This window comes from Miscanthus floridulus, chromosome 6, assembly GCF_019320115.1.
Source record: "Miscanthus floridulus cultivar M001 chromosome 6, ASM1932011v1, whole genome shotgun sequence".
Lineage (NCBI taxonomy): Eukaryota > Viridiplantae > Streptophyta > Magnoliopsida > Poales > Poaceae > Miscanthus > Miscanthus floridulus.
Genome location: NC_089585.1, coordinates 85022224 through 85042905, shown reverse-complemented (window position 1 = coordinate 85042905; position 20682 = coordinate 85022224). Strand labels below are relative to the sequence as shown.

The 20682-nt window shown below is 43.7% G+C and overlaps 3 protein-coding genes across 5 annotated transcripts; 2 read left to right on the top strand and 1 right to left on the bottom strand.

The window, feature by feature from the left end:
* The first annotated feature begins 4954 nt into the window (after positions 1-4954).
* Positions 4955-10964, top strand: LOC136458515 (protein SEH1-like). The gene is made up of 8 exons (XM_066458457.1): positions 4955-5317; positions 5870-5981; positions 6772-6872; positions 7362-7439; positions 7603-7758; positions 8190-8302; positions 10180-10306; positions 10587-10964. Exons 1-8 carry the CDS (start codon positions 5174-5176, stop codon positions 10725-10727), a joined length of 972 nt encoding a protein of 323 aa, XP_066314554.1. The 5' UTR covers positions 4955-5173; the 3' UTR covers positions 10728-10964.
* A 1252-nt stretch (positions 10965-12216) lies between these two features.
* LOC136456243 (MYB-like transcription factor ETC3) lies at positions 12217-13456 on the top strand. Its single transcript, XM_066456037.1, has 3 exons — positions 12217-12373; positions 12842-12929; positions 13017-13456. The coding sequence occupies exons 1-3, from the start codon at positions 12310-12312 to the stop codon at positions 13099-13101; spliced, it is 237 nt and encodes a 78-aa protein (XP_066312134.1). The 5' UTR covers positions 12217-12309; the 3' UTR covers positions 13102-13456.
* Positions 13457-13607: 151 nt separating this feature from the next.
* Positions 13608-20654, bottom strand: LOC136456241 (uncharacterized). Of its 3 annotated transcripts, none has more exons than XM_066456035.1 (8): positions 20077-20654; positions 19866-19939; positions 19208-19288; positions 19046-19127; positions 18579-18676; positions 18415-18502; positions 17223-17577; positions 13608-14118 (listed from the first exon to the last, which is right to left on the bottom strand). In XM_066456035.1, exons 1-8 carry the CDS (start codon positions 20494-20496, stop codon positions 13973-13975), a joined length of 1344 nt encoding a protein of 447 aa, XP_066312132.1. In that variant the 5' UTR covers positions 20497-20654; the 3' UTR covers positions 13608-13972. The 3 variants fall into 3 exon arrangements, with proteins under 3 accessions (XP_066312132.1, XP_066312131.1, XP_066312133.1); XM_066456034.1 differs by having other exon boundaries at positions 13608-14122; positions 20077-20651; XM_066456036.1 differs by having other exon boundaries at positions 13915-14051.
* Positions 20655-20682: the final 28 nt, after the last annotated feature.

The window sequence follows — 20682 nt, the reverse complement described above, 5'->3', positions numbered from 1 at the left end:
CTCCGTGGTTCCCACCATGAACACTCGAATTGGATCCTACTATGTTAGACCAGTTGCAAGAAAAAAAGTGGAATAGGTAAATTTGTGGAAACACATAATCTCACCTCTTACTTACCCAAGTTCTTTCCTGATCTCAAAGACCGTGACGGTGCTGGTGTGGCAGCTTCAACGGAGGTGGTAGAGAGGTCGTAAGGATTACGAATCGAACGTTCTGGTTCAGGTTTTTGGTGGAGCTATAGGTGGATAATAAGGAGGGCTATGGTACTACCAACCGAGTGGTTTGATGTGCTCAAAGATACGATGTTGCTGCTAACAAGATTACCACCAACTCAAAATATGTAAATTGAAAATTTTAGCAGTACATCGCAACATAGATCCTTCAACTTCTTTTCACTTCTCTTTTTTTTTGAAACTAATCTTTCCTTTTTTTGATCTATTTTTTTATAACACTAACAGCGGTAACGAACGAAACACCTCAATTTATATATAAACGGTGGTGACTAGCAACTTCGATGAACACAATACACAATGTAACAGTACCACAAAATGGTTATAGATATTTTTTTGTGTGGCTTTGGACTATATGATATGAATAAACACAAATATATGAAGTAGATTAAACAAGGATAACGATGTGGATGACGGCAAGACCTACCGTGTTAATCCGAAGCTCTGATACCAGATGATAGGTACTGAACTATTTCAGCACGGGAGTTGGCCCGATCTTCACGATAGTAGGTCATGATCAAGATAACTTGCAACAAGACAGTGGGGATAAAAGGGTAACTTGCTGAAGAACAGCGGAGTAACTAGCTTTATATCTGACCAAGGTTGGAGGCGACCAAGCGACAGGGAGAGAAACACCGAAACCACGAAGACTTCGACTCGATCTCCGAACGACTGCAGAACCACAACCGGAGCTAATCCACACAAGGCGGGGCAGCCGTACTAGAACCCACAAAGCATGAACTAGCGGATCCTAGAGGAATCTCTTCACAAGTCTAAGAAGAACAAGGAAGAACAAGGGTTTGAGTAAGCACTCGACAGCTTGACTGCAATATCACTTGAATTATCAAATTATCAAAAGTACTTTTCTAGTAGCCTAGAGGTGGTATTTATACTATGAGAAGTCTCTAAGATAGATGTGAACTGAAGAAACCACATTGGGAGGTGGAAGGTCAACTGGCTAGAGCTTTTATGAGGTGGTCTTCAGTTCCCGCGCGTCTTCTGGGCTTCTATGCAGTCTTCAATATTTTAGTCATAACTCCTTCCTAGGAAGTCCAAATGATGAAACCGTTGGATGCGTTGGAAAGCTAACTTCATCATCTTTCCAACCATGTATGCTATGCACCACGAATTATTGTAGAATGGTACAGTTTTGCATGAGATCTTTAGCTTCATGCAGACTATTGAGCTTCAGAGCAGTCTTCACTAAAACTAGTCGGACGCCATGCTAGATACTCCAAACTGGTCGGGCATGATAGCATTGGAAACTAGGCTTCAAGATCTTTCCAACAAGTGCTCATTCACCTTCATAGCTTTTGGGAGACAAAAGATATGATTGTTTCATCTGGATGGTTCTGTCATGCTGGGTTGACTCGAACGTAGCTCTCCTTTCTGATCCATCCTTGATGTATCCTTGTCTTCCTCCTCTGAAGAACCTAAATAATAACAACATGCACGACTTAGGTAGATCGAAATTACCATTAATGTTTAATTGAAATTCACAAAGTAGTGCATGCACCTCTTGCTGTATCTTTTAGGCGTGGCTACGGGTGATTGGTCCAGTAGGGACTTAGAGTGGTGTATCAGCTGGTGAGGTGGTCGGAGAGGTCACCGAGGTGGTCGGAGAGCTTGCTGAGGTGGTCGGAGAGGTCGCCGAGGTGGTCAGAGAGCTTGCCGAGGTGGTCGGAGAGGTCACCGAGGTGGTCGGAGAGGTCCCCGACGCTGGTGTGGTCACATCACTAACTAAAGAGCCACACTAACTAAACTAATAAGCTCTCACAACTAGCTACACTAAAGAGCTTGACAACTAGCTTACGGTAATGTAAAGAGAATGAGAAAGATGGTTATACCATCGTGTCGAGGAGTGAACCAATCAATCACAAGGATGAATACCAAAGAAGACCAATTACCTCAGAATCAAATGATGACACAATGATTTTTTACCGAGGTTCACTTGCTTGCCGACAAGCTAGTCCTCATTGTGGCGATTCACTCACTTAGAAGTTTACGCGCTAATTGGCATCACATGCCAAACCCTCAATAGGGTGCTGCACAACCAACACAAGATGAGGATCATATAAGCCACGAGCAATTTACTAGAGTACCTTTTGGCTCTCCACCGGAGAAAGGTCAAGAACCCCTCACAATCACAACGATCGGAACTGGAGACAATCACCAACCTCCACTCGACGATCCTCGCTGCTCCAAGCCATCTAGGCGGCAACCACCAAGAGTAACAAGCGAATCCTACAGCGAAACACGAACACCAAGTGCCTTTAGATGCAAACACTCAAGCAATGCACTTGGATTCACTCCCAATCTCACAAAGATGATGAATCAATGATGTAGATGAGTGGGAGGGCTTTGGCTAAGCTTATAAGGTTGCTATGTCAATGTCAATAGCCAAAAGGCTAAGCTTGAGCTGGCCATAGGGCTTAAATAGAAGCCCCCATAAAATAGAGTTATTGTACCCCTTCACTAGGCACTGCTTGGGGTGACCGGACGCTCCGGTCAGATCGATCGGACGTAGGACCCCAGTGTCTAGTCACCCGATGCTTGTCACGTGTCATTAGCTTCAAACGTTGTTCACCTGATCTCAACGGTCAAGTGTTGATCAGACGCGCTGCTCAAACTGACCGGACGCTCCAGCACCAGCGTCCGGTCGTTTCCAGTAAGGTACCAGAAACGAAAAATCACGACCGGACGTGTTCGGTCATGCTCGACCGGACTCACCCAACGTTTGGTCACTCAACGTCACTTCTGTGCGCACCACACAATTGCGACCAGATGCATCCAGCTAGCGTCCGGTCACTCAACGCCAGCATCCGGTTAAAGACCGATGCTACGCATCCTCAGCTGCCACTGACCGGACGTGTCGGTTCAACTGAGACCAGCGTCCGATCAATGCGTGACCAGCGTGACTAACTTCTTTTTAACTCTATCTTCTTCACCCTTGCTCAAATATGTCAACCACCAAGTGTATCACCTTGTGCACATATGTTAGCATATTTTCATAAACATTTTAAGGGTGTTAGCATTCTACTAGATCCTAAATGCAAATGCAATGAGTTAGAGCATCTAGTGGCACTTTGATAACCGTATTTCAATACGAGTTTCACTTCTTTTAATAGTACGGCTATCGATCCTAAATGTGATCACACTTACTAAGTGTCTCGATCACCAAAACAAAATATCTCTGATCATTTATACCTTTGCCTTGATCCTTTTGTTTCTCTCTTTTTTCTTTTCAAGTCCAAGCACTTGATCATCACCATGGTATCACCATCATCATATCATGATCTTCATTTGCTCCATTACTTGGAGTGTGCTACCTATCTCATGATCACTTGATAAACTAGGTTAGCACTTAGGGTTTTATCAATTTACCAAAACTAAACTAGAGCTTTCACCTGCCCCCACGTGCGTCGCCCAAGCCGCGCACTCCACTACCTCCCTCTCCCTCCTTCTGCTCCGACGTGGCGACGACCCAGCACGAGCATGAGCTCTGATCCACGCGGCCACATACACGACCCCCTTCATCTTCTCCGGCTGGCCACCCCCGGCCTCAACTCTGGTGTAGGGATGGGTGTGACCCCACTGACGGTGCTAGCACAGGCATAGATCCGCCGTGGGTGCGCGACCCTACTTCGGCATGAGACGCACACCTCCGGCACGGTGGCGTCCCCGGCATGGGCGCGCGGCGTTGCCCCGGTCCAGGCCTTCCACCCGCTCGCCATCCCAGACCCCGCCCTCCAATCCCAGGCATGACCGTGGTGGGTTCGATTCTCGTCGAGCAGCAGCTATGGATCATAGCTGGCGGGCGGTGGAGTCATACAGGCCATTTATCTGAGCAGATGTTGCGCTTAAAAGCCCATGTTGCAAGCGTTTATTTCAAGTGTTTCAGATGTTTCATAGATATGTTGCAATTGTTTCTTACGGATGTTACAAAAGTAGATCGAGATGTTGCATATGTTGTAATGGTTGTACACGTATGTTACAAGCTTTTTTGTTCCCAATATTTCATCTATTTTTGTAGACGTATGTTGTAAGTATGTTTATCTATATGTTGTATACGTTTCACACATATGTTGCAAGTGTTTTATTTAAATGTTGCGTATGTTTTGCAATGGTTTTCAAGTGTTTTTTTAGTGTTTTGCTAGTGTTTCAGATGCATGTTTCATGTGTTTCATCTGTCTTAAGATGTATGTTGCAAAGTGTTGTATCTGGATGTTTCAAAAGTAGATCGGGTGTTGCATCTCTGTTTTTTTTCTGCCTCCCCTTCGCGTCGGTGCCTTCTCCTCCTCCTGGCGCCGGCTGGGCATCCCCGTCACGTGCCCTCCCCCTCTTCTCGATGCTGGTGTACCCACCTGCTGCAACTGCTGGGCGCGTGCATGTGTGTGAGCAGTGGAGGGGGTGTGAGCGGGGACTCCCTGCTTGCAGTCGGGCGGCGCGGGTGACGTACGAGCGGTGTGGGCCTGCGTGGGTGGGCACAGGATGTAGGTGCGCGTGGGGAGACGGAGTGTAGGCGCCGACGTCTAGACATTCGGACGCTAGCACTGCTAGAAAAAAAAATATAGCAAGCGATTTTTATATAAATAGCTGTCAAAAGACTCTTAAAACATGTTTTTAAGAGACCTTTTTATATAAATAGCTCTCGAAAGACTCTTAAAACATGTTTTTAAGAGACCTGTACGCAACTTCACTTCACCGGGTGCTGAATTCACTCGTTTACGGCACCCGTGCTCCGGCGCTCAACATCCACGTAATCTTTTCCAGCACGGCTAGAACCCATTCCATCCCCCATCACATAGACAGCGACAACCTTCTTGGCTGACTCGCACTGGCACGGTCGCACCCGGAACGCCGCGAATCCGGGCCCGCGGCCCAACCCAACTCAGGCAGACACTCGCCGCCGCCGCGACATCACTAGAGGGCAAGAGGCGGCGGAATGACGGAGCGGAAGGTGGCGGAGCTGGGTCCCGGGACGGCGTGCTGCGGCTGGAACCACTGCTGCCGCCGCCTCGCCGCTGGCGCCGTCGACGGCTCCGTCTCCGTCTATGACTCCCAGCCGTCCCCCTCGTTCAAGTGGCAGGTCAGTTCCGCGTCGCTACTCCGCCTGTCTTCTCTAAACCCTAAACCCCCGCATGAAGACGACTTGCCCCCTTCTCAGACGGTAGCTTCCGCTCGGGTGCTAGTTTGGTAAAACTTCATCTGCCTCCAGCGCATGCCCGTTGCCTCGTGCGTGCTTAGAGCTTGTCGCTGCCTAGTATTACATTCTAGTACTTGTGTACGATGATAGGCAGGGCTGTCATGGGCACATTGCGTGGTTAAATTACCAAATTCGTTCTCTAGATTTCACAATTATTTTTTTCAGCAAAGCAGAATATATAGAATAAGCGCCCTTAAGTATCAGTGCTGTGGGATGGTAGTGTTTCTCATGAATAAAAAATTCGAGTTCCTGACATTGAATGTGTGCTTGCTCTGAAAATTATGATGGATATACAGCCTTGTGGGCATTGCACACATGACTTGAGAACTGTTATCCAAGATCTGTTCTTTCTATGTTTATCGTGTTAACTCAGTTGTTCTTTTTATTCCACCAATTGGTGTGTTCTGGTGTATAATCTGGTTGGTGTTGGATCAGGCCCATGAGCAAGCCATTGTGAATGTCGTCTGGCTTCCTCCAGAGTATGGGGATGCTATAGCTTGTGCTTGTGCTGATGGGACACTGTCTTTGTGGGAGGAGGTTGCTGCTGGTCAGTTATTTCTATCCTTTTTTAGGTTTGGTTTATGCTGTTCTGTATCTGCAATTATCTTGTACTTTCATTTCACATGCTTTTGTTAGTTTTTATGTATCGAAATATTAAACAGTATCTTATGTTCATGTCAGAGAGCTTTGCGCTGTTTTTTTTTTGGTGGTGTGTATTAATATATTCAACAGTACCTTGTGTGCATTGTTTCCAAAAAAAAAAAAATGTGAATCACTTAGCAATCGTTTAAATTTCTCTTTTTTCCTTGCTAGTCTGATGGTTACCTGAAGAACTCCTCTTGACCACAAAAGCACCTTTTACCATGGAATATTTGGATATATAGATTAATTAACAACCTCTCTTGTAGAATGAATGACAAGACTATTTTACTAGAATAGGATTGGATGGTATACGGAACCTGACCTTCAGATTACTTCAGATCCTTTTTGTATTTTGCGTTTCTGTAAACTGTAATTTAGTTTTGCAATATTTCAACAAACCACCAAAAGATACTTTCATCCTTGTCTTTTAGTCACTCACTTTCAAGTTTTTCTAAAGCTAAAAAATATGGGGGTTTATCATTCTCTGCTTGCACAAGTGCTTTTATGAGAAGTCAGTCTCAAAGCGGATGGAGGAACTTTAAAATTTCGTTTGTGTTAAGTAACATATTGAGTTATTCATTCAATCTTGACTTGAACCAAAATCAATTTTGATTTATTTATTGCTATCTTGTATTCGATTCATCAATTTATCTCTGGGTAGGCAAAAGCCCTTACTCTGAACTTTCGACTGGCAGATGATCAACTTCCAACCTGGAGAAAGTGTAAAATCTTTGAGGATGGCAACTCTCATGTTCTAAATGTACATTTTGGATTACATCTGGGAAGTCTGAAAATGGTGGGTTATAACATATGATATAATGATGTTGTATTTGTACCTCATTCATTATTTCTTGTGTTTTTTTTATTCCTATCATCTTTTTGTCTTGCTTTTTATTTTGTTATTCTATAGAAATTTATAATAGGCCTGATTTCTATTGAACAACTGGAAGCTACATAGAGTGTTTTTAAAGTGTACGATCCACACTTCTCAGACCAGAATAAGGCACACTATGGAGCATACATATTGACAAACACTAAGAGATCTAATGCAGCAAGCAAGAAGATCATACTTTTAATATCATTAGATGCCCTCCAACAGCAGCAAGCAGACAACCAAGATATTCTTTTATGTAAAGAAATGTGTTATCCTTTATTTTAGTGAACTATCTCTGATTTTGACTAATACAGACTTTTTATTCTGTTAATCTTTTACATTAATCTTCGCTTGTAATATGTTCTATGTGCCTGTCATTTTACGGTTAGTAACCTTTATTTTTCTGTATAGGTTACTGCATACTCAGATGGCCAAGTCAAGGTCTACGAGCTCTTGGATTCATTGGAATTAGACAAGTGGCAGCTTCAGGTTTATCTAGCTACTGTTAACCATTTTCAAAGTTTTAAATTATGTTGTTTCAGTTTATTCTTGATTTTCAAACCAAAGTGCCTTATGATTCGATCTTCTATAATTAGCATATGATCTTGTTTATCAAAATAAACTAATAATCCGATTCTTCACATTCTTGTAGGCAGAGTTCCAAAACATTACTGATCCAATCTCCAGATTTGGAAAACCTGCATGCACTTCTGCATCGATAGCATGGAATCCAAGAAGAGGTGGAAGCCAACAAGCTAGTTTTGCAATTGGCTTCAATTCAGATTCGCCTCATTTCAACTCTTGTAAGGTTTGTGAGATTTAGTTAACCTCTGGTTTTCCTCTTTGGTTTAGTATTGTCTGTAGAAGCTTCTTCAATACCCTAACTGGGAAACATCTTAAATTCCTATCACAACTATTCAGCAACTGATAAGAGTCCTAAGTGAAAATATGCTCATATAGAATAACTAAAACAAAAAACAGTTACCCTCTAGACTAAAGCTTATTCCTTTATTCAAGCTTCATTTATATTACCAAAATCACTTTCTTATTGATTTTACATTTAGAGAAACTAAGAAAGAACTGTAACTTGGGGGGATTACTTTGGATGAGTCCCATGACCTTTCATGATGTGGCTCTGACTTTGTGGTTACTGTGTTGTCATATTATGTGTATTTCTTTCGTTAGTTGATGAACTGCTTTGTGGCTCCAGCAAGATTTTAATATACTGAAGATGAACAGATTTGGGAGTTTGAAGAAGCTCATCAGCGCTGGCTTCCACTTGTTGAGCTAGGTTCACCTGAGGATAAGGGAGATAGAGTGTGTGCTGTAGCATGGGCTCCTAACATTGGCAGGTATCCCTGTGATCAAGCATTATATGCCTTTATCAGCATAAATCGGTTGCTAGCTTGCTATTCTCAGTAACTCATTTCTTAATATGGATGTTGTGGTTGGGTGATTTTTTTATGTGTAAACACCCATGATTTTCATTGTTTTTCTACTGCATGATTGCTTTGATAACAAACTGTGATTGGGCAGGAATAGACAAGTAAAATCTGACTGATGAATCTTACACTTATTGCCTACATACATATTGCATAAAGATCAATACCTTACAGGTGTGTTTGATCGTAGGAAATTGTTACAAGGGAATGGGAGATGGGAGTTTAGAATTGGGGAATTGTCTTGATTGTTCAGTGAACATTGGAATCAGTGGCTAGGAAAGGAATTTGAGGCTCAGCTCCCACCCTGGTCTAAAGCCAAGGGAGCTAATTAGGTTGGAATTGCTCTTAAGTGGAAGGTGGAGACATTGCAACTGTTCGTCATGACTTTAGTTACTATTGTCACAAAAAAAAAAACTTTAGTTACTATTTCTCACTCCCAAACCAACCAAACAGTTGAAAATGCTCTCTTTTGAAAACCCTCTCTTAGTTACCATCATATATGCAAAACAAAGAAATGAGACAAAATCAGGCTAGTTCCCCCTCTAACTCCCAACTCCTGTTCCTATGTCCCTTCACGCATACATGTTCTTAGTCAACCATTTCTTTTCCAAACCTGTTTTGCACACTTTGATGTTAGGGTCTGCCTTATGTTTGTCAATTGAATATTTCTGCCAAACATCATCCTGTGCTACCATTTCTATTCAGCCTGTAGAGGACAGCAGGAGAAAGGTCTAGGCCCTGTTTGGGATAATGAGCCAATTCTGTTGGAGAAAATCCAACCGAGGACCCCAAATGCCCAGATTTTGAGGCCACCGTCCCTCGAAGTGCGATGGGCGGCAGTGGCATGTGAATGGTGATGCGCAATCGGACGCATGGGAGCAGTGAGAAAAATCCTACTAATTCCGAGCCTCTCAATGACCAAACAACCCCCTATAGTTGGGAGTGCTAGACTGAAATGAATAATCAGGCATAACTGAGATCAGTCTGCTTGATGCTTTATTTAGCTTAGAAAGTTTTAGCAATGGGGCTGTCAGAGCATCTTCAGCGGTCTCCCTATCTCAATCCCCAATGAGAAAAAAACTGTTTTTTGAGGGGTTTTGTTGCTCCAGCAGTCATCCAATCCCACACCTAATGAGGAAAAATAATTATCATCCACACCAGTGAAGCTCCACCGTGCCATCAAAGCGGATCCATCGGAGGAGGGAGGGAGCCGGCTGGCCAACCAGGGCCCTCAGGCGAGGCTTGCGAAGGTGACGGTGCCCGAGAAGAGGGAGGGGCGAGACACCGAAAGCCTCTTCCTCCGTGCACCGTCACGGGAGAGAATGAGAGAACAGAGGGAGAGAGAGAGAAAAGGATAGAGTGACTAGGGTTTTGACGGAGAAGAGAAGGGATCTCGTCTAGCCATTATGATCCAATGGCTTATACAAACAGGAGCAGTTGAGTTGGGCCTGCCCGGTTCAGTTGGTCCGAATTCACAAGCTGGGCCAAATATAGCTGGATGAATATTGGGGTTAGATTATTGGGGTACTGCTGTAGCAACTCTCTCAAAAACCCTGAAAACAGTGATAGACCTCTCCCAATACTAGGATACTAGAGGTGAGGTATTGGGAAACTGCTGGAGATGCTCTCATGACTGTCAACTAGTACTGAGTTTAAGTGATCATACTAGAACATGGGAGACAACTGTTTCTTAAATATCTGCTTCAATGTAGCAGCTACTCTTTTAGTCTTTTTTCCTTTTAACAATACTGATATGCTTCTATTTCCTTTGATGTGCTCTATTCCAGACCATACGAGATTATCGCAGTTGCAACCTGCAAAGGAATTGCAATCTGGCATATAGGTTTGAACACTGACGCTGATAGTGGACCTTCGACACGGAACGTTGCTTTACTTAACGGCCACGATGGCGAGGTATAACTGAAACCTGTCCTTCATTTCAACACTAGGTATTTTATGCAACATTGTGGGCTTCCTGGAGAATATGGTGTTGATAGTTCCAGATCCTAGAAGTTTGAGAACTAAAATGTTTAGTAATAAGGAATATAGCATGCTTCAATCAAGTTTATAAATAAGGCTGGGCTCCAGTACTTACAGTGGATTCACCTTGGTCTGTTTTATTTGCAGTGCACACTAGACCGCATCTTTTTTTATGATTGTTTACACTTGCATCTTACATTCTGAATCTGATTAGGTGTGGCAACTGGAATGGGACATGGGTGGTATGACACTCGCATCAACCGGAGGAGACGGCATGGTTAAGCTATGGCAGGCTAATTTGGATGGAGTTTGGCATGAGCAAGCTGTTCTTGACTGCAGTGGATCACATGTCTAGGTCCTGGTGTTTGAGAAAACATTTTTGTTCCCAGCACACTAGAAGTTGCTGCTCTTGCTGCAGAGTTCTCCAGTATTTCTTTCACTTAGGGCATGTTTAGTTCCACCAAATTCCCAACTTTGCCACTATGCAAAAAGAAGATTCCATGTCACATCAAACTTACGATACATGCATGGAGTACTAAATGTTGACGAAATTAAAAACTAATTGCACAGTTTGGTTGTACTTTACGAGACGAACGTTTTGAATCTAATTAGTCAATGTTTGGATAATTATTACCAAATAAAAACAAAATGTACTGTAGCTACAGTACCTTCCCCAATTCGGGCGGCGCCGAATCAGGCACCAACTAAACGTGGCCTTATCCCCCATGAACTATTGTTGTGTGGTTGGTTTGGCGCTACGTATCAAAATTGGGTCATTAACGCTCGTGGGACCGCATTGAAAAGTCCAGAGAACGAAGGTACATTGGTTGTACATGTAATGGCCAATTGGGGAAGCTACACAGCGTTGAGCCTAAGCTAGTGAGTGGACGGAGGTCGAGGTCAACCACGTGCTGCACACGTGATCGGTGCTCATGTTCATGTACCTTCGTTCTCTGGACTTTTCGATGCGGCCCCATTAAAAGCAAAGCATAAGACGACCTTCGCCGCTAGGTTTTTTCATGATGTATTAGATTTAAGATTAGCGCTAGGTTTTTTCAGATGCTCTGATTTGGAGGTAGGGAGATGGGAGACGGAAATTGTGCCATATTGGGCGGATAGCCAAGGAATGATGCTGTACCATATCTACATGTATATACCAACTAAAAAGGAGCCAGCATACGATACGATCAAACTTTCCTAGGCATACCTAATTTAGGTGTTTTGCACAAACCGAATGGAGCCCAGCGCATATGTGAACCCATTGTAATACTGATCCTGGCGAACCTGCAGAAGATACCACATGACCAATACTATTTGTGGAAATACCCATCGGTAAACCTGCTGCAGGCAAATAAGGGAAGTTACCGAAGTATTTTAATCTTCAAATGCAAGGTCAGGGGACCTGCCTGGCGTGAATATATTTTAATTTCCATGTAACATTTTATACGCCTTTATTTAAAGCAAAAAAATGCAAAACATTGAATATTTTATACTTCTTTGCTTAATATATGAAGAAAGAACAGAAATTGGGGGCATAAGAAGAGAAATTGAGATGGAAGATTATAAACAGGGTCTTCTATCTAATGTACTCCTACTGTTAAGTAGAAACAGAAACAGTGAAGCTCGATGTCACTGCATTGAAGAAGCTCAATTGAGTTGGCTGTCTTATCCCATTCTGAGCCAGGTTGTTAACTGTAAACGCATCATCAAAGACACTACATGGCACCAACTCTAAGGAAAAAGGACACTGGATGGCACAATCTTCTTGGCCCAATGATACCGATAGGGGAGAAACATCAGCCTATGGGATATTGGCACTAGTCGTAATCGGTACAGCTAGCTCTGACAGGCAACCACCAATTCCCTCTCTTTAAAAACCTGAGGTTTGCTCATAACTCTATCTTGTGCAGCCTTAACATTCCAGGTGACAACTTCTAATGGATAGCAGCAGTGGCAGCCAGGACAAGAAATCCAGAGACAATGATCGCCGTGAAGCAAAAGGTTCACCATGTTCTTGCTTTGCTTTGTTTTGCTTTACCTTTGTTCACTGCCTCTTCTGAAGTCTGAACTTGTAGCCTTTTAGTTGATACCATTGTGTCCAAGATAATAGCTTATATGGTTTCGTTATTTTAAGAGACCTTGCACCAACATATTCTAAACCTTCATGCTTTATTTCCATGCACATGAAAACTAAAATAGATGGTGCACAGTGCCCATATAACTGAGAAAAACTGAGAGGACAAACAGGACGCCAAATTATTTACCATCAGACCAACCTAATGAGATGCAGTATCCAGATTTAGCCCCTTCCAGTTCCAGCATACGAAAAATAGGGGGAAGTTATTCCTAAGAAAGCTGCAAATTCCATCGGTGAACAGAGGATTGGTGACCATAATATATTTCTATATGCTTTGCTACTATTTTTTTCTTACTCTCATTATCAACTATATCATTTCACACTTACTGCAGAAGCTAATAGCACTGCACAGCATTTTGTTGACTTCACGGAAGAAGAGGAAGATCTTGTTTTCAGAATGCACAGGCTTTTGGGGAACAGGTACACTATATATGTGTTTACTAAAATCAGACAAAATAATGTCTTCCATTCCCCTGATTGTATTGCTCATACAATGGCATTATGTAGGTGGGAGATTATAGCAGGAAGAATCCCAGGAAGGACAGCAGAAGAGGTAGAGATGTTCTGGTCCAAAAAACACCAGAAAAGATGAAATCGAGGCCTTGGATTTATATCGAGAATATATGCAAGTATGTGCCGATAAATAATCTTAAACTAGCAAAATTGAAGAAAGCCAAACAGTATTGTTATGGCAGCTCCAACAGTGATAGTTCAACTAGCTCATACAGATTCACCTCAGCTGAAGAGCTCTCTCTTATTTCCCAGCCAGGCTCGATCAGACTACAAGGCTATTGTTGGAGCCCACAGTAGGTGTAGATGAGAGGAAAGAAATGATATGGGACCCATCATAAGATGTTTATAGTTAAATTATCGGAGAGCTTGTCTTATGTACTATTCTTTAAATGATGTAGCAAAATATGAGCTAGTTTGCTAGCTCAATCCTTGGAGATGCCCTTAGTTTGCACAAGGAGTGCTGTGGATTTGGCATTATCAAGTGAGTTAGAAGAGTTGCTGGTTTTCAGTTTGTGTACATCTTGTTATGACATGATGCCAATTTTGCAAAAAGCACAGTAAGAAAATGTATAAAACACAAGAAAATATCAATCGTGTTTTGGAAGATGTATAACAGTATAGTACGCCATAACAAAAGATGAATACAGTTGCCTCTTACAACACTTGTGTGTACCCAGCCGGCACAAACCTTCAGTAAAGCAGTTTCTCGTGGTGGATGTGAGCTGTTACCAGCAGATAGTACCAATGCTGAAAAGAACAATGCCCACGGTGCAGACAGTACCAAAAGACCATACTTCACACGCTAGTTTAATAGACACAGCTCCAAACCAAAGGCATATTGAGACATTCCTATAAAACATCAAAAAAGTAGTCTAAACCTTGTCCAATCTCCCAAATGGAAAGGCCTGTTCCCCAATTCCGCGCTTCATCCAAACGTACAGAAAGTGACATCAGTGTTGGATAAAATACAGCATGTTTCGTGCCTTCATCCGAATAGATGAAAAAATGCTCCAAACTTTGCTCATCCCACTGCAAAGATGGCGTGTACTTCTCAAGTAAATGAACAAAATCTCTTCCAGTGATAGCACCACCACCACTGCCTATGTGCAAACATCAATAAGACATTGGAGGTTCTTCAGTCAGTGGGAAAATGTGTGTGTGTGTGGGTGGGTGGGGGGGATGGATTTTGCTAATATGAATAAACATGTACACAAGTGCTAGATAAGTCGTAATATAATTTGATGGAAGCACCAAGTATGGCATTACACAAATACGGAAGGCTATGGAGAAAAAAATATACTATTGCTAACAACAACAACAACAACAACATAGCCTTTCAGTCCCAAGCAAGTTGGTATAGGTTAGAGTTACGGATCAGGCACTTCAATAGTTGCTTTTCAAGTACTCCTATTCAAACATAGATCTCTAGGTATATCCTAAGCTTTCAAATATCTTTTTATTGCCTCCCCCCATTTCAATTTCGATCTTCCTTTACCTCTCCTCATATTATTAGCTTGGCTTAGGACTCCACAATGCACTGGTGTCTCTGGAGGTCTCCTTTGGACATGGTCAAACCATCTCAACCGATGTTGGACAAGCTTTTCTTCAATTGGTGCTACCTCTAGGCGATCACGTATATCATCGTTCCGAACTCGGTCCATTCTTATGTGACCGCAAATTCATCACAACATACGCATTTCTGTAACACTCAGTTGTTGAACATGTCGAATTTTTGTAGGCCAACATTCTGCTCCACACAACATAGCCGGTCTAATCGTCCCTTTTAGCTTTTGTGGTACCCTCTTGTCACCCTGCTTTGATTCTATGGCTAACGTCCGCATCAATATCTCCATCCCTCTGTAGCATCGATCCCAGATACCGAAAGGTATTCTTCTTAGGCACTACTTGACCTTCCAAACTCACATCTCCCTCCTCCTGTACAACTCCGCCAAGTCGTATCTCATGTATTCGGTTTTAGTTCTGCTCAATCTAAAACCTTTAGACTCAAGGGTCTGCCGCCGTAACTCTAGTTTCTTATTTACTCCCGCCTAGCTTTCGTCCCCTAACACTACATCATCAGTGAACAACATACACCAAGGGATATCCTCTTGTATGTTCCTGGTAACCTCATCCATTACCCAGGCAAAGAGATACGGGCTTAAGGTTGACCCTTGATGAAGTCCAATTTTAATCGGGAAGTAACCTCATCCATTACCAAGGCAAAGAGATACTATTGCTAACAAAACAAAAATATGGAAGTGCTATACATAAAGGATTGCCTCCAGCCTTCAGTTCACAAGGGCCAAAATATACGATTGCTAAGAAAAAAAATTGGGCCAAGGGAGCTGTGGACCAGGTTGCCCGACGTGTGGCTCTACCGTCTTCAGCACCAGAAACAAATTTTTAACCAGTCAACAACCAGCGAAAGTTGTCCACAAGTATGTGTAATGCTATAAATTTTAGGAGCGTGGGGTATTTATATGGTGCTCAGGATGGCTAGCACCCTGGACATCCAGGCCATTAACCTGTACCGTCAAGATTTGTTCTTTCTGACGGAGGGAAGTTTAACGGTGCTATGCATCCATTGACAGAATTTTTGGGGTCAGAATGTGTACCTCCTCTGTCAAGCCCTCTTCTCCGGAATTATTATTTTATTTTATCCCAAGAAAACTAATGTTTTAAAAAAAGCACGTCATAAACTATTTTTTTCAGAAACTAGCCCTTTTAGTCGCGCCAAACGCCATGGTGCGACTCGTCACTACAGTCACGCCACATGCATTGGCGTGACTGACTAGACACGCTAGCGTGTTCTTTGGCGTGACTGACTAGACACGCTAGCGCGTTCAAAGAACACTTTACATGTGAGCATCCGACGTGGAATCAAGCTGAGTCGCGCCACAGCACTGGGCTTCTTCTTCATGTCTTGCATCTCCATTAACTCCAGTGGATTAGGGGGGTTGGGGTTTGGGTTTTTCAGATCTTGGTGGCCTCCAGATATAGAGGGATGGCTGGGGAAGTTGCCCGCTTCGTGGTGGTCGCAAGTGGTGCGCGGGATGGCGAGGTGGGGCACCGCCCACCGCAGCAGTGGTGGATGGCAATTGGGCATGTATGGAGGCAGGGGCGTCATGCTTGGAGTGGTTAGTGCTGGCCGAGGTGGAGGGCGGCAGTTCCTGCGGCGCTGGCACCGCCGGAGCCGGGAGAGGCAGTGGAAGTAGGCAGGGGGATGGGATCTGGGAGGGAGGCGGAGGAAGAGGCGGGGGAGACGCACACGCAGGGTCGAGAGATCAGGACAGAGAAGGTGCGGGTGGATCAGAATGATGATGGCTCCATTACCCTCCGGTCGAGCTGATTAGTAGAGATGGCTGCCGCTTTTTAGGCTGTTGCTGCATACTACATTACCTGTCACCTACTGTAGCTGTTAGGGGAGGCTGGAGCAGCTGCAGCCATCTTTACCGAGCAGGCCAATCAATGTTTTGGATGGACAGGATGTCCAGGGCGCATGACCTGGTGGGAAGCAAATACTTCTCAGTCACTAGGAGGTGGAGGGCGGGCCTGGTGCAAGCGGTAGAGTCTTACCGCCTGTGACCGGAAGGTCCCGGGTTCGAGTCGCGGTCTCCTCGCATTGCACAGGCGAGGGTAAGGCTTGCCACTGACACCCTTCCCCAGACCCCGCACAGAGCGGGAGCTCTCTGCACTGGGTACGCCCACTAGGAGGTGGAGTTCATCCAACCTGGTGGCCACAGGAACTGGGTTCTATTGACCAACCCTATGACTTGTTGATGGTTTTTGAAAATTTCCCAAAATGTAAAAGGCACAAACTTCAGAACAGATTGATCTTTCGATTTGTATTCACTACTCCCACATTTTGTAATACTGCTTCAGGAATAATGAAATTAAGTTTTTTTTTTCAGAGAAGCATAAAATCAGTGTTCATAAGAAACCTAACTTCTCTAGTGTAGGTCAAATATAAACTCCAAGAAGGTATAATTTCAGATCACACTTGGGAAATTTACCACATCCTCCCCATGGAACATCAACATGATCATGTTAAACTACATCAAGTACATGTTATCTGTAAGTTTAGTGAAAATCCGAACAGCATACAGAAGAAACAGGAGTGAACTTTTGTTGCCCGCAGCTATACAGAAGCTTATTTGATCATGTCAAAAGAAAAGAGGAGAGAAGATGAGTTATATGTACCTCTAGACAGTAGAAAATCGTTCCCATAAAAATTGATCCCAAGGAATATCATCTTTGAATGTGAATTGCTATGAGAGGAACCTTTGGCTGAAAGAAGTGCTGCTAAAGAATCATGTACCCACTTCAGAGGTGCACTGGGACCAGGATTTTGAGGTCCTGAGAAGTCGTATGTCATAAGAGAAAAACCATCTAAAGTGTCAGCCAGATGCATGAGATCTTCTGGTCCAAAGTCCTGATTATTGAGCTTTTGCATTCTCGGAGCAGGGATAACATAAATTAATTCCAAATGGCGGCTACTTGATTTGGAAATGACCGAATGCAAAGCCTCCCCCAGCTGCTTAAGAAACTGAAGTGCCTGTCGAAAACCACAAAATGATCATGAAGAATAACCGCCAGTGATATAAACAACTGATGATGTTTCAATGCTCTGAGCCTCTGAAAAATCTTTGTCAATTATTTTAACCGTCATTTTTCCTCAACAGTCAATGTACTGTTCTACAACATTTGCAATGGCAGTATCATTAACATGCAAAAAACATGATCATCTGTGTGATTGGTTAGCCAAAATTGATTTGCTTGCTCAAAGATCTTCAACCAGGGTTATGTTTTTGCCATTTTAATCGTTCTTTCTAAACATGCCAGATACAATCTTGTACTAATAAAAAGTATGATGTCTGTTCAGATCTGTCATGGATATGTAAACAAAGGTGATATATTTTAAATTTTCCACTTTCAGTTTGGAGTTACAGAATTGTTTGGCATGGATTCGAGAATACAAGAACAGCCTGACAAGTGTTCTTCTTAGTGGTATATGGTTCACAAAGCATGTGCTTTGTTAGCCTTCTCTATAGTTTGGAGAGCCTATTGGTGCAATCAACTGCTAATTCAGAAAGGTAATATGATGATGAAAAGCATGCAAATCTTATACTCCCTCCGTTCCAATTTATAGGTCATTTTGTCTTTTCTAGGTACATAGCTTTTGCTATGTATCTAGACATATCGTAGATCTAGGTGCATAGCAAAAGCTATGTACCTAGAAAAGCCAAAACGACCTATAATTTGGGACAGAGGGTGGTATATGACAAGACTCCATGGGTGCACAAGCTGCCATATCTGGTACTGGTAGTTCAGACATGACCATGTAAGTTCATTTGTTAGAAACAATGTTGCTGCAGAATGATAACTGAAGTACCATGTAACGTAGCTCTTGATCATCCAGCACACCATAAATAGCCCATCTAGACCAGGATTCGAGCACAATACCATCATAGCCCTTATCCCTATTAACTGACAGCCAGAAGTCAGGCCATCATAAAGCATATGTTTATCTGGAAATGAGATGGTACAGGATTTTACCTGCATTCACTCACTATTAGGTCAATAGCTTTTTCTTTTTGCTTCTTTTCCAATAGTAAAACAGCAGGAAATGCTTCCAAGACAATTCTCGGTACTACCTGGAAAACAAGAATGAAAGCCAAAACTCAACTGTGGAAAACATTCATTCTCCCATACTGTATGTACTATGCGGACAACAAATAAAAGTACAAAACATCGCTAACCTATCATTTTTACCCGCAGTTAAGCTAATCTGATTGAAGTACCACTTTTTTTGTTTTTATTTTATATTTTTCATGCTATTGGGGACAAAATCCAACTTTTCTGGGATATGACACAAACACAAATACAGCCTGGAGCCCTGGAGAATAAATTTAGAGATCAAATCACATCATAGATTAGACAATGACAACTTGACCAACAGTTCAACACGACGCGTAATATAGCCTATGTAAAGGAAAACAGGAGGAAGACAAGTAGATGGTTACCAGAGACCCATTGCTTTGAAGTTCAGAGACCCATTTGGCATCAAAATTGTGTTCTCCTTCCAGAACTAGCCTGTTCCTATCACTGAAGAAATTATGCATTAGAAAAACAGCTTGATGAAGCAAGATAATTGGAAACTACTTTGCTATAGGGAATCAACATACCTCTTCAAATCGTACCACACTGGTGATACATGAGTAAGCTTTTTGCTGAACAACTTTGCCATGTCATATCCTTTGGAGTTCCTGCATCATGAGCTCCCACATTAATGCAACAAGCATGACAGCTTATGGCATGACATTCAAATGCAAGACGATGAGGCGGCGATGATGAAAATCAGATTTATGAAATCCTGTTGGTGCGAGGACGGATTTCGCAAATCTGATTTTCATCATCATCGGTCTTGCATTTGAATGTTATGTCATTAGCTGCCATGGGATCCATTTTCAGGCAAATTGGCATCTATGACCAACAAAAAGAAACAATGTAAAAGCCAATTATCAATCCATGGGATCCATTGCCAGACCAGTTTTAAACAGAACTTGTTAATAGACCATGAAACCCAATCCCCAGTAAACCAGTTTGAGCTGAAAATCATTAGAAACCCGGTTCTACTTCTACTGCTATAAACAGTAGGTTCACTCTACATATAAGCCAGAAACAAAACACTATTAAGATGAGTTATACAAGGAACGTGGCTGACCTATTCATGTGCCTCCTACAGAACTATAGCGGTTTGGTATTGTGATAGTGCAACAGTAGAGCAGTTCACGAACGAAGGTAGATACTATAAGCATGCAAGGAATTGCAGAAGTGACGCACCAGGGGGTCACATAGGCGAGGACGGGGTTCGCGAAGTTGCGCTGCGACCGGTTCTCGGAAACCCTTGTGTGCTCCTGCATACAGCACGCCAGCATCACGCGGTCCAGCAGCGGGGGGATGGGGGAAGCACCGCGTCAGTGGCCACTCTAGCAAGGAGTTTAGCTATAACGATAACCGATTGGATCGAGCAATACGACCGCGAGGTGCTTACAGCGAGGATCTCTCGTGCGGAGACGTCGCGCTTGACGAGACCGCGCTCGTAGACGGAGTGGGCGGTAGTCTGTAGCGTCTGGGTGTGGGGAGGGGACCGGGAGAGGAGGCCGGAGAAGCCAAGGGCGGCGAGGACGAGGACCAGGAGGAGGGGAACGAGGAGGGTGAGACGCAAGCCTGAGGCGGAGGGTGGCGCTCTTGCATCGGAGGACGGCGGCGACGGGTCGTCGGGTCTCCGGCGATCTCGCCTCCTCGGCGGCATTTCTCCGGCGGTGGCGACGAAGGACGAGGCCACGAGCCCACAAGGGAAGAGTGGATCGTGATGTGATGAGTTGTCCAAACTGGGCTGGCCTTCTGGCTTCTCGGTGGTTTGGAGCTTTGGGCTGTAGGATTCCGAGTCGGCTGCATGGCCGAAGCCCATTATAACCTATCAACGGGCCTATTCAGGGTTCGGTACGAAACCCTAGGCGGCTTCAGCCATTAGACTGGACTGATTGACCGCACCCGATACAGCGATACGTTCCCGATTCCAACCCGTCTTCGTTCGCTCCGGCCACTCGCTTCGCCGCCGCCGGTCGCCACCCGCAAGGTGAGGACCCGCGGATCC